At 39.7% G+C, this 14,741-nt stretch overlaps 1 protein-coding gene across 3 annotated transcripts in view; it reads right to left on the minus strand.

Moving 5' to 3' along the window:
* Nucleotides 1-1,761: 1,761 nt before the first annotated feature.
* FOCAD (focadhesin) overlaps nt 1,762-14,741 on the minus strand; it is a 140,912-nt gene continuing 127,932 nt past the window's right edge. For all 3 annotated transcript variants that reach the window (XM_032213512.1, XM_032213513.1, XM_032213514.1), the window contains 4 exons: nt 9,211-9,308; nt 5,441-5,689; nt 2,752-2,827; nt 1,762-2,199 (listed from right to left, as the gene is read on the minus strand). In XM_032213512.1, coding sequence (XP_032069403.1) covers nt 2,126-2,199; nt 2,752-2,827; nt 5,441-5,689; nt 9,211-9,308 — 497 coding nt within the window. In that variant the 3' untranslated portion in view covers nt 1,762-2,125. The remainder of the gene's footprint in view (nt 2,200-2,751; nt 2,828-5,440; nt 5,690-9,210; nt 9,309-14,741) is intronic.

Genomic DNA, 14,741 nt, shown 5'->3' on the forward strand with positions numbered 1-14,741 from the left:
AATGTCCCATGAAGTACCTATGGGGGGTGTCTCTTTCTTGCCAGAGGGAGGCATGCCATCCCTGAGGGAGGTCATGTCCCTCTATAGCCAATAGGCGCCTTCTACTCAACATCACCCAATCTTTCACCCATGTCATAATTGCTGCATTATAGTATGCTTCCCAGTTGGGTACTCCAAAGCCTCCCAGTTCTCTACGTTTTTGCAATATTTGGGCTTTAATTCATGCTTTCTTGCCTTGCCATATAAATCGAGTCACTATTGTCTCCAAATATTTTAAAAAAAATTTGTCCAATTTAGTTGGTGCCGTTTGAAACAGAAACAAAAATTTTGGTAATACATATGTCTTGACTGTCGCAATCCTGCCCATCAGAGACAGTTGTTTGCCACTCCAATTAGTCATATCTTTAGATACCTGCTGTAGCAATTTCATATAGTTATCTACCTTGATAGAGGAACATCTCTCCATGAGCCAAATTCCCAAGTATTGTACTTTGTGGGCCATGTTAATCCCTAACAGGCTTTGTACTTCCCTTTTCTGGTTCAGAGTCATATTCTTAATTAACAGTTTTGTCTTCTCTTTGTTTATACGTAGCCCCGCTATCCTACCGTACTCCTCTATTTTACGTAAAAGTTGTATCCCAGAAGCCATAGGATCCTCCAGGATAAAAACAAGGTCATCGGCATTCTGGAGCTTCTTAGGATCATGCCATTGAATTTAATGGCTTCTTCTCATTAACAAATTCAAGAGGCTTCTTGTCAGCCACATGATTTTAAATATGTTTTTAGGATTTTCAAAATAAGTATGCTAAGCCTTTCAAAACCTTAAAACTCTGATTTCTTGTGTTCTTTCTCTCAATCAGTCACATCTTTGAAATGCTCAGGTTGAAAAATTATTTTTAAAATGGTGCTCAACCCTGTGATAAAGTGTATGTGTGAATGTGTTCCTTATGATTAGACTTTATATAATAGTAGCAACATTTTTGAAAGTCCTCCAAACTTCAATACTGATTGCGCTCTCCTTGTGACTTCTTTTTAATCTACATCTTTCCTTGGGCAAATCCTCCCTTCCCTTGTTCCATAGTTGCACTCCATTTCATAAATGCAGTAACCAAAGATATTTAAAGGAAGAATAAAGTATGCTGAAATGAGTGGAGATTTTAGGGAGATAGAAATATTGAAGTTCAAAACATTGGGAGATGGGTAGGGATAATAGATAGAGAAATCTTGATATTAACCAGGTACAGAAACCAGAACTTTTTATATGAATGTTGTTGGATCAAACCCCAACATATCTCCATCAGTTCTCCTGTAGCTCTTTTTCTGGGAAACTTTCTTTTGATCTGAGGCTTAAACATAGACTAGGGTGCTAGGATCCTCTTCCGTGTCTTCTCTATCACCATAACGGAAGTATTTTTTTAAAGCCTATGACCTGATATTTTGAAGCAAATTTAAATGCTTAAGGCAAGAAAACCTATCTCTTGGCCATACAGAGGCCTAATTCTGATTAAAATGGCACACCTCTGATTGAACTATAGCCCTCCATACTTGTAGGCTCATTAATGTGTATGAATCTCCATCTAAAACATTTTTCCCACAGAGAAAACCAGTGCAAAATAGGGTCATTTATTTCCATGTTGAAGGAACCCTTGGGGAAATACTTTCTTGTCGGCCTAATTTCCTTGGTACCGATAGTGGCAGTAGGAATATCAATAAACAGTGGTTAGCCGCATTGTCTAAGAAATAAAACACATTCAAAAGTTCAATTTTTCAAAACAATATCTTTAATCTTAACACACCGAAGTTGTCAAGTGCAATGGTGACCAACCTTTTGTGAAATCTACTTGCCTTGTTTAAACTCCCTTACCTCCCACTTTCTAATAGTAATTCATTCATTCTTTCATTCTTTCTTTCATTCTTTCTTTCATTTTCCTTCCTTCCTTCTTTCTTCTCTTTCTCTCTCATTAATAGAACAAATGGTATATATGCAAATACGGAGGATTTTTAAGTATCTTTCCCCAGGAAAGATAACAATATGTCTATAACAGAAGCTTGTATTCCACAGCATAAAAGGTTTTTAGCAAGGTATGTATCACCAACAGATACGGTATCTGTTTCTTCAAGATCCCTACCAGCCATAAGCTTTTGTCCATACTGCTTTCTTCTTAAACTCTGGAAGAGATCTCAGGGCCAATAAAGAAGCTGTTAAAAGAACACACACAATATCAACAATGGAAACAGAAACAAGTCTTCTACTGTTGCCTGCTTGAAAGAATTTGAAAGTCAATTAACTTCACGGGTAAACTCCCTTGGATTAAATCAAAGGCCCATCAAGCCCAGCCTTCTTTTTTTGAGAGCAGCGAGTGCTTACGGGAAACCCACAAACAGGAACTGAACAGAAGAAACATTTGAGTTCTTCACATCAGAAGGTAACTACTATAAGCCAATAAGAGGCTCGTCCTCTAGGAAAAGTATTTATATGAAAAACATTTCAAAGTCCCTGAAGTAGTCTTTTTTAGTGGATGTTAACCAAATTGTCGCAGCCAATACAGGCAAAAGTCTGAGACCTGAAGTTGAAAGAGCCTACCCCCAACTGTCCCACAACATTATAATGTGATGTGTAAAATAAGTTTAAATAACTACCTTTTGTAAACATGTTTTGCTTTTAAATTGATATAAATCACCTTTTAAAAAAAGCAAGCGTTATTATTTATCTAAGTTGGAAGTCTACAAATAACTCAGTTTCTACCATACCTTTCAAAAGATCTCTGGAAGATTGAGTGAGTATTTCATTAGCATTCTCCATTAGGCTAAACAGCCAGTCAATAAACTGTGAATAAATTTAAAACTCAAATGTTAGATTTTTTTAATTTTTTTAAAAAAATATCTCAATTAAGCCTTCTCAACTTTGTCCAGACATGTTGGAATATAGTTATTGCCATCTCAAAAGTCACCGATTATGTGGGTTGGTGCAGATGGGAAATGTAGTTCAAAGCATTGGGAGGGAGAGAGGGGTAACAAAACATCGGAGAAACCTGCTTTAATTAAAGTTGACAAGCTGATGCAGAAATTGTCATTATTGCTTAAAAAATATATCTGGACTTCAAATATAAAGTCCAAACTGTTTCATATGAAATGCATTTTAATGGCAATTCAACATAATCAAGATGAGAACAAAGAAATGTGTGAGTATTTAACCATTCCTTTGAAAAGCAACTTCACTCCCCCACAAAAAAACACAACTTCTTAGAAATGAGACACATTAAATGGATTTATAATCTATCACGTAATCTAATCTATCACATAATCTAATCTATCACATAATCTAATTTCAAGTTCTCAATTCTACTGGCCAACTGTGATTGATATTGCATGCTGATCTGTGTAATTATTAGAGATAAGAGTGAGAGCTGCATGTTACCTTGCAAGCAAGGAAGAACAGCATTGCTGCTATTCTTTCAGGACTTTGAAAAATTAATCGCTGTTTGTAAACTCCCTGCAATGCCATACTTTAAAATCCTACTTTGTAATCCTAATATTATAAATCTGTCAGTGTTGGGCAGCATTTCAGAGTGAAAGGCATGCTAAATTGCATCTTTACGCACTTCCTTAGAGCAGCATTGTCTCTTCCCAGGAATCTATGGCTACTTTCCAATGCAACTCCATAGCTCGTGCAATCCTGGAAAGTTTGAATTTCATTTAAAGATCTGTCAACAGGTTTCATATCGTGCTTCAGTGTGTTTTATGCCCAGCCCTAATTTCAATCATGCCAAGTTCTTCTCATGTGGAGTGCTATTCACTGGATGATTTTGGGAGGATGCTGCAATTATCCACATGCCACTTAGAGAAGATACACTGGGTTTAAGCTGCCAATATTCCAAACATCTCTTCATCAGACTAACAAGTTCATAGCTAGGAAAGAGGTTACAATGGTCTTAAAAATGTATTGGGAAAGATGAAGATGTGATGGTAATTCTTTCTTTCATCATCAGTTCCTTCTATAAAACACATATAACTATAAACAAGCAGAAATTGAAGCCAGATCCCAATATTAGAATGCAGACATGGTGGTCTTCTTGTCAAGAAGAGAATATACCAACAGGTATGACACTTAATTTCTCAAAATATTTATGGATTTATTTAACGATTGCACTGATATACTGCTGCAATCTACAGATTCCTATTTCTACTATATGTGAGTCCAGCTGCTGGCAGATCAGAAAGGATCCTGCAAAGGATTCTTTCACATTGTGAGATCAGACTTGTGAGTGAACTAGTGTCAAGATATGATAGTGGCAGACTAGTTTTCATGATTTCTGTGCAAAACATGGATGAGTATTTGACTCCATTTAAAAAAAAAAACTTTTACTCTACATTCTCTCAAGTTTATTTTTATTACCTATGCCAGCGATGGCGAACCTTTTTTGGCTTGTGTGCCATAAGGGGAAGAAGCGCAGGGGGGGTCATGCGCGGGCATGCCGCACCCATAATGCAACACGTGAACCCCCCCATGTGCATGCACACATGAGAGGCGCTCCCCCCATTTTTCCATGCTTTTTTCACCCTCCCCAGGCTCCAGAGACTTTATAGGAGCCTAGGGAGGGTGAAAACAGCCCCCCCGGAGGCGCTCTGGAGGCTTCAGGGACCTTCAGGAGGCTTCCTGGAAGCCCCCAAATGGCAAAAAAGGACCCTACAAGCAAACCAGAAGTCACTTCCAGTTTGCTCGGAGGGTCGGCTTAAGCCCTCCGGAGGCTTCAGGGACCATCAGAAGGCTTCCCTGAAGCCTCCGGAGGACTAAAAAGGAACTTACTTCCGGTTTGCTCATAGGGTCCTTTTTAGTCCTCCGGAGGCTTCAGGGAAGCCTCTTGAAGGTCCCTGAAGCCTCCGGAGGGCTTAAACCGAACCCACAAGCAAACCGGAAGTCCGTTCCTGAACTTCCTGTTTGCCAATAGGGCCGGTGTTTTGCACTCCGGAGGCTTTATAGGAGCCTGGGGAGGCTCTTTTCGCCCTCCCCAGGCTCCTATAAAGCCTCTGGAGCCAGGGGAGGGCGAAAAATGGCTTTAAAAAAGGCTGAACTCAGCTGGCCAGCGCGCGGATGCGCGTTGGCCAGCTGACAGGGCACCACCTTGCACGCCCTGACAAATGGCTCTGCATGCCACAGGTGGCATGCAAGCCATAGGTTCGCCATCCATGCCATAGGTTCGCCATCCCGGACCTATACAAACATTTTAATTGTCCGATTTTAGCTGGTGGAACTTTCCATTCACTGTTGTTCTTAGTAATTATTATGTAATTATTACTCTAAATGACTTTGGTGATTTGCAGGATAAAAGTTCCACCCAGACAGACTGTCTTCTGAATGGCAATACTGAGTTCAAGCAATCAAAAAAAAATTTCAAGCCCATCATGAGTTCAGTGGACATGTGCAACCTAAAACACGTACCTTTGGTGTCTGCTCTTTCCAAGGCTCTTTGGTCAACAGAATTTGCAAGCTACCTGGAAGAAGAGTGAGTATCTCTTTGACTGCCAAAGTATCCACTGGACGCTTGCCTAAGCCACGTGCAAGGACTCTGTCTATTGTTTCACACTGCCAGGCAGACCAGTCTGCACTAAGGCCAAGTAGCATTGGCAAGGCATGATCAGCCCAGGCAACCACACAAGCGGCGAAAATCCACAACAGGAAGCTGACAGCCTGAACAGGAAACAGATGCACATTTTGCTAAGGGGATCAGTGAAGTCTGGAAAGGACTAGAGTCACAATAATTTATAAATTATGGAGTTCAAACAATTAAGAAGAAGAACGTTACCAGAACATTTTAATGGTCTTAAAGCTAGTATCATTTTTTTAACATGAGCTATATCAGGCTGGAAAAAAAACTTTTATTTTTAATTTCCAGAAAGACCAAGTGAGCTTGTACAAATGACTAAGTACAATATTTTATAGTATATACTACTATGTTGTAAATAAGCCTGTTCGTCTAATATAAAAAATTCTGCAAAAAGTTCTATTGGGGCACATTGCAATAACTATAGTACAGCGAGTTCCAGATTTCAAATCTGGAGGATCATATTTTATTAGTGTCAAGCCCTCGGAGTTATGACCGGCACCAGGCAAGAATGTCTGGGTCTGTTCTTAGCGCCTGCAACGCACCTGCTTGCAGGCGCAAGAATTGCAACCCCCAGATTGGCTGCCCACCTCACAGCAATCATATAAATAGCTGTCAGGCGTTCCCTGTCAGTTGTTGTTGTTACGTGTGTTAGCAAGTTAATAAAGCATTCTATGGAAGCTGAGGCGTCTGTCTTATATTAGCTTAACCAGAACAAAGCACTGGCGATGAGGATGGCGACATTCTCGACTGCGTGCATGTTCACTGAATTCTGCCCTGAACGGCAACCGTGGGAAGCCTTTCTCGAGCGCTTCAAGTGTTTCCTTCAAGCACAAGATTTTGTGGAACTGTCACCTGACAGAAAGAGGGGTTTCTTTCTAAGCTCGTGTGGACCAGAAATATTCGCTACGGTTTGCACTCTAGTTGTGCCTACCCCTGTCCACGCTGTTCAATGGGACATTCTGTTGACCAAGCTAAAAGGGCACTATGCCCCCGTGCCATCCCACTTTGCCTGGAGACACGCTTTTCGCCAATGCATGCAGAGAGACAATCAGTCCGTCAACCAGTATGTCGTGTCTCTGAGGGCATCAGCTGTCCACTGCAAGTTCACAGATCTGGTAGAGGCTCTGCTCGAGCAATTCATTTATGGAGTCCGTGATATGCGACTCCAGCGCAGGTTACTAGCCCAGTCTGAACTTTCCCTTAACCTGGCCGTGGACGAAGCACAGGCATCCAAAATGGCAGAGTGCACGTCTGTTCTCCAGAAATATCAGCAGAACAATGCCTCATTCTCCAAGCCTTCCTCTGTCCATCATCAAGATGGGGACAACGGCCTAGACTTTGAGGGAGGTGATGAAATCAGTTGCCTCAGGGTGACAGGACAGAGGCCCAATTATGCCGGCGCAGCAGGGAAGAACTCCCTCAGCTGTGGGGGAAAACATCTCCGTTCGCAATGTAAATTTAAATCCACAGTGTGCCACCGCTGCGGGAAAAAGGGACACTTAGCCTCCTTTTGCAGGGCACCTCTACCATGTCTACCCTCCTCAGCGGACAAGATCAGGGCCCGGCGCTGTGACAGAGTCTACAAGGGCCGTGATGACTGTTTTACTGTCTCCGACAGGGAAAGCGCTTTTGACAAGTGGTCTGTCAGCTCAGTAACAATCAATCACCAGGGCCAAGCGAAAATTCACCTCACTATTGTGATTGAGGGACAAGACTATAGAATGGAGTTGGATACCGGATCTGCCAAATCCATCATCTCCTGGGACATGCTCTGGAGGATCATGCCTTCCATTAAACGGGACCAGCTGGCTGCCTGCCCTTGCCGCCTGAAAGATTATCAGGGCAACACAATCCCAATTATTGGCTGCGGGCACTTTGGAGTGTAGTATGGGCAGTTCAAGGGCCGTCTTCCCTTAAACGTGGTGGCTAAGCCCTTAGCTTCCCTCTGGGGGCTTGATTGGTTCCAGGCTTTAGGCTTGTCTATCGAGTGAATCCATTCTACTAAACCCAGGAATGAGTTTGATGACTTAATGCAAGAGTTCGCCGATGTATTTGACAGCTCTTTAGATGAATATAAGGGCACCTCTATTTCCCTAAATCTAGATCCCCCAGGTTGCGCCCATCCGCCTCATTCCCCTATCCCTGAGGGGGAGGGTGGATGCCGAGCTAGACAAGTTGATAGCTCAGGGAGTACTAGAGCCTGTGAATCACGCCCCCTGGGAGACCCCTATTGTTATTCCTTTAAAGGCCAACCGCTCAATCAGAATCTGTGCGGATTTCAAGTCAACGCTAAACAAAGCGTTGCAAGCCCACCCCTATCTCGTCCCAGTTGTGCAACATGTGTTGCACTCGTTGGGACAGGGGAGGGTCTTTGCTAAAGTCGACTTGGTGCAGGCCTATCAACAGCTGCTGGTAGATGAGGCTACCATGGCTGTGCAAACAATAGTAACTCACCGTGATGCATTTAAATGCCACCGATTCCAATTTAGAGTCAACGTCGGCCCTGGTCTCTTTCAGAATCTCATGGAGCGCTTGCTCCATGGGGTTTCGGGTTTGATTTCCTATTTTGACGATGTTCTGGTCGCTGCCACCAGCTGATCAGAACTCATTGGAAAGCTTTGGGATGTGTTCTGCAGTTTCAGACAGTCTGGCCTCAAGCTGAAATGGTCCAAATGTTGATTAGGGGTCCCCTCAGTGAATTCCTTGGTTATCTGATTGATAGTCACGGAATCCATCCAACACCAGCTAAGGTAGAAGGTATCTTGACCACCCCAATTCCTAAAACAAAGGCTGACCTACAAGTCTTTCTAGGACTTCTTAATTTCTACTCCATTTTCCTCCCTCATAAAGCAACAGTCACAGAGCCTCTCCATCACTTATTGGACAGCATAACTCCATGGGTTTGGACCAGCCATGAAGCACATGCGTTTGTGGCTGTCAAACAGTTACTGACCTCCTTGGCTGTGCTGGTCCAGTACAGCGAGCACCTCCCATTGGTACTGGCATGTGACACCTCCCCTTTTGGCTTCTTGATATTCCTCAGAAAGAGTTTACTGTATTTTTCGGAGTATAAGACGCACCCTTTTCCCTCAAAAAAGAGGCTGAAAATCTGGGTGCGTCTTATACACTGAATGCAGCTTTTTTGCCTCCCTAAACTCCGCCTCTTCACCAAAATGGCTGTGCATAGCTTTTAGAAGGCTTTCAGAGAGCGCCTGGGGGCTGGGGAGGGCAGAAATGAACGAAAAGCGGCCTGTTTTTTGCCCCCCCAGGCCCCAGCAGCACTTTATAAGCTTCCTAAAGGCTATCCATGCCCTTTTTTGACAAAAAACAGGCTGTTTTTTTGCTCGGTTTTGCCCCCCACCCCCGGGAGCACTCTACAAACCTCATAAGGGCTATTCATGCCCTTTTGTTGAAGAAAAAAGGCCCTGTTTTTGCAAAAAATGGGCCGTTTTTGGGAGGTTTGCAAAGTGCAAAAAAATTTCCTCTTCAAAACCTTGCTGCATCTTATACTCTGGTGTTTCTTATACTCAAAAAATATGGTAAATCACACATTTCAACCTGTTTTCCTTGTCTGAAAACAAAATGTAATTTTTCAGCAATGTACCTCTTGGGGAGAAACATTTTGCATAGAGGCCGTATTTAAGGAAACTTTTTTAATATATCCCATGAATTCCAAGAGCCACTCCATTCGTTTTAAGACTCCTGTAAAAGCAAAAGCAGAGAGGTCAAAATCACACACCCATTTTCAAATGTTGTAATCATAATCTTATGGACGTTTTCTCCACATGTCCAGTCGTAACACAAGTAAGAGTTCCACAACCACTCGAAAAATATGGTAAATCACACATTTCAACTTGTTTTCCTTGTCTGAAAACAAAATGTAATTTTTCAGCAATGTACCTCTTGGGGAGAAACATTTTGCATTCCCTTCAGATATATTGAAAAATGATGTGCATACTGGATTTAAGGGCCTAAATAGTTACTATTAGAGTATTGCTTTAAATACTTTCTAATGGTCAATAGGTGGCAGTAGCTAGTTACTTCTTGGATGGGAGGCAACCAGGAAATCCCAGAATAGTTCCAGATTAGACATGAAACTCAAAAAGCATATCAGAAGATGGCAATAGAAAAAAAAACTATTGAAATAAAGAGAGGTACGAGACAAGGTTGCCCATTATCACCATTACTCGTTGTCTTAACATTAGAGGTCTTAAACAGAAAGATTAGAGAAGAAGAAATAAGAGGAATGAAAATTAAGAAAGAAGAATATAAGCTACAAGCGTTTGCAGATGATCTAGTTTTTATTCTTGAAGATCCATTAGAAACAGCACCCAAACTGATAGAAAGAATAGAGGAATATGGAAAAGTAGCAGGCTTGAAAATAAACAAAGACAAAACAAAGATTATGACAAAGAATATGCCAGCAACACAAAAGGAAGAGTTGTCAGAAATTTGCAGATTCAAATTACAAGTAAGGTTAAATATTTGGGGATATACTTAACACCTAGATGCAGTACTCTTAAGGAGGACAATTATACTAGACTAAAACAACAAATAGAGACTGATCTGAAAATTTGCATCTATCAATGATGGGAAGAATTTCTACAATTAAAATGAACATTTTACCTAGAATTTTATACCTGTTCCAGACAATCCCAATCAGATTGGGTAAGGACTTTTTTCAAGATTTAAACAAAATAGTTTTGAAGTTTATTTGGCAAGGGAAAAAAGCTAGAATAAAACTTAAATTTTTACAAGATGCTAGAATTAGAGGAGGATTGGGCCTACCTGATTGGGAGTTATACTACCAAGCAACAAACTTTATGTGGATTAAGGAGTGGATATCATTAAAAAATTCTAGATTATTGAATGTAGAAAGTCATGATTTACTGTTGGGATGGCATGCTTTCTTATGGTATAAGGAAACTAAAGCACATGGTTATTTTAGAAGACATTATATAAGGGAGGCGTTGTTATTAAACTGGGAAAAGATAAAAAGATTACACTACTTAAAAATTCCAGTCTGGATATCAACAATTGAAGCATTTTGATATCCAATAATATATATATAAAAAAACAGTTAGATATGTTGAAATATTGCATGCAGAGGGTGAACTCAAATCTATCCAAGAGTTGAAACAAGAAGGGATAGAAATGAGCTGGTATTCATATGTACAGATACAATCTAGATATAATGAAGATAGAAAATCCAAAGGTTTTTACAATAAAATGACTGAGTTAGACAAAATTTTAACAGGTACTGATGAAAAAGTAATTAAAAAACTATACGGATATTTATTGGAGGTTAAATTACAAGAAGAACAAGTCAAAGAAACTATGATAGCTTGGGAGAAAATTTTTAGGTATGGGATTGATTTAGAGAAATGGCAGAAACTGTGGTCTCAAAATTATAAAATGACAATGTCTACTGCATATAGAGAAAATTTGTATAAGATGTTTTACAGGTGGCATTTACCCACAACGAGAATTGCAAGAATGTCCAAGAATAAATCAGAAAAGTGTTGGAAATGTCATCAGATACTGGGCTCATATTACCACATATGGTGAACTTGCATTGAAGCTAAAAGATACTGGACTAAAATCCACATGTGGTTGGAGAAAATGACACACAAACAAATAGACTTTAAACTAGAGGTCTTTTTATTGTGGATCATACCAGAAATTTATAACAAAGGCTTAAAATATCTGATTGTAAATGTGTTAACAGCAGCCAGAATCGTATTTGCAAAAAACTGGAAAAATGAAACAATACCAAAACAGGAAGAAGTTATTCGAAAAATAATGGACTGTGCTGAAATGAGTAAATTGACACTTAAATTAGAGAACAAGATGACGAGCAATTTTATAAGATATGGGACTTGTTTTATCAGTGGCTGGGGGAAAAAACTTGGAAATGAAAAATGTTTTACTCATGCTTTAACTGAAGGAGTTAAATGATAACACAATCATACTGTGAAATAACTTAACAATGATACAATGAAAAACTAATATATCTATGAATTGAATACTTTAGAATTTTTTGCTTTAAAAGGGATAAGAATAATAATGATTTATGTATACTTGATAGAGGATTGGTGATATAATGTATAACGTTAAGAGCATATTACAATGATATCTTGTTGTTGATAAATAATTTTAATAAGGGAATAATTGAAAATTGGTATATATGTAGTGACAATTTAGAATAGTTTGTTGAAAAATGAAGGAATAAGATTTCTGTTTGAATGTATGATGTACAAGGATAATAATGAACATAAGCATACCTGATAGTTGATTGGTGGAATTATGCATAATTGAAAATAAGTGATATACAAATATAAATGGTTGGTAAAAAAAAAATTTTCTATCACATGGGATTATATAAAGGTATACTGTTATCAAATAGACAATCAAGAATGTAAGGGAATCATAATTTACTGGAAAAAAATAATACTAATTGTAACTGAACATATACTGTACAATGAAAGTGAGGTATTTAGTTATACTAGATGAAAAATCTGAGATGATAAATGTTATTCGAGAATATGGATGTTAAAACACCTGTAACCAAACGACATGCTGTATGTGATGATGGTTTTATTTTTGTTGTTTTCTTTTTTTGTTTTTTTATTGTTGTGTGTATGTGTTGTCTATGTAATAAAAATTTAAAAAAAAAGAAAAAAAGAAAAAAAAACTATTATGTAATTGCCAAGAAACTGACATGGCTATGGCTGTATAAAGGAGTGGGACCTGATTCAGTGGAAACTGCTTTTATAATCACTATTTTGCAGCTGCAGAGAAGCCAGATTGGTGTAGTATCAAGCTAAAAACTCAAGAGATTGCAACTTCTACTTCCATCTTAGGCATGAAGCTATCTGGATGACTTCAGGCTAGTCACACACTCTCAACCCTAGGAAGCAGGCAATGGTAGATCACTTTTGCAATCTTGCAAAGAAAACCACAGAGACTTGTCCTGCCAGGCACCAAAAGACAAGACTGACTTGAAGACACATAAACACACAGCCACAAAGACTGTTTTAAATGTAAGATACTTAATTCAGTATCACCTTTCCTCCAGAAACTATGAAGCCTGCAGATTTTTGAGAATTGCTTGGAGGCAATAATGGACTGATCAATGGTCGAATAATCAAAGATGAGTTAAGAAAAAACACCTTAATCTCTTTTGACTAATGCAGCAATTTTAAGAACACATGTGTCTTGGAGTCATCCCTCCCCTCTCTCTCCAAATAGCCTCTATAGTGACCAAAAAAACCCCTCAATTTCAGATGGTGCAGGAGCTATGACTGCATGAAGTCAAGGATTGTTTAGCCTCACGGATCCCTTCTATAATAATCTCTCAAATTACTGCACTGGATGCTACACTGAATTATTCTTGAAGATGGTCTGGCAGGTGCAATTGATTAGAACTTATTTAATTAATTGTTAAATTATTGAATGAGTTCTCAACCACAGTACAGGTGATCCTTGACTTACGACCACAATTGAGCCTAAAATTTCTGGAGTACTGCATCCAGTTCTGGTCATCACAATATAAAAAAACATGTTGAGACTCTGGAAAGAATACAGAGCAGAGCAACAAGAATGATCAGGAGGCTAAAACATATGAACAACAATTACAGGAACTGGGTATGTCTAATGAAAAGAAGGACTATGGGAGACATGATAGCACTGTTTCAATATATGAGGGGCTCCTACAAAGACGAAGTGGTCAAAGTATTTTCCAAAGCATCAAAAGGCAAAAGAGAAACAATGGATGGAAACTAACCAAGGAGAGAAGCAACCTAGAACTAAGGAGAAATTTCCTAATGGCGAGAGCAATCAACCAATGGAAGTTGTGGGTGCTCTATCACCAGAGGCTTTCAAAAAGAGACTGGACAACCATTTGTCTGAAATTGTATACGGTCTCCTGCTCAAGCAGGGGGTTGGACTAGAACACCTCCAAGGTCCCTTCCAACTCTATTACTTTATGTTCTATTCTGTTTTATGTTCTATGGCAGGGGTGTCAAACTCGTGTCATCACGGCAGCATCACGTGATGTATCGGGACTTCCCCCCTTCGCTAAACTGGGCAGGGGTGGAGCCAGCATCCATCCGCAGTCCTTGAATTTGACACCCCCATTTTCTGGAGATATGGCCATTCATACAGGCATTTTAAGAGTTGTAGGATAATAACTCTTCCAAATTAGATTGTCTTACAGATTTTTTTCAATAAAAAAATGTTACTTCAAGTTTTAATTCCTATCAGTTTTTGGAACTGAGATGAAGATCAATGCTTCTTTTATAAATAATGGCTTCCACCTTGTTATTCTTTCATGAATCCCATTTCTATACAGTATTTTTCTGATGGTGGATTTATGAATATTGGATTTAACCAGGGTGAGAGAAGCATAAAGATCCTTAATGTTGTTTGTGACTCCTTAATGACTTCCTGGTGATCTTATGCTGTGCTCTTGGATCAATTTGGACAGGACAATTACTCTTGGGAAGATTCACTATTGCCCAAGTCTTCTCTGTCTCAACACTGTGTCTCTGACTGTACATCACCAGCCTAGAGCTTTCTAAAGTATTTGGATGTAACTTTTTTTTTACAGAAACGGATAGGTATCAATAACTTTTTAATAAAAGTCTTCAAAAACATTTTAGAGCAGGATAGGGTGTGCTTTTAGAATTTGTATAGTAATGTTGTGGCAAAGTTTGTAAGGTTTATATAGGGCAGGAGGGGTCCGGAAGTGAGATTCAGCCAGTTTGAATGAACCGGTAGCTCCAACAATCAGCTGAGAGTGAATCGGTTTGCTCCGACGATCAGGATGCCCAACCCGCTCTCCTTTGCGCTTTTCTTACCTATATCCTCTCAACTGATTAGTGCAGCAGAGTGGATTGCCGTGCTTCAGTTGTGTTACTCCCCAAGAAATAACTTACCTTTGGTAAAACTCAGATGCGTGAAGCGCAAGTGTGCACGTGAAACACTGAACCAGTTGTTAAACCGGCAGGATCCCACCACTGGAGGGATCCAAATCTGTTTATTGAAATACTCAAATACAATTGGCTCTTATTATTTTAACTGAATTGACTGGATGGGGTGGGAGAGGGATTACTTGAGCATAGTGCTCAATGA

The sequence above is a fragment of the Thamnophis elegans genome, chromosome 3, assembly GCF_009769535.1.
Source record: "Thamnophis elegans isolate rThaEle1 chromosome 3, rThaEle1.pri, whole genome shotgun sequence".
Lineage (NCBI taxonomy): Eukaryota > Metazoa > Chordata > Lepidosauria > Squamata > Colubridae > Thamnophis > Thamnophis elegans.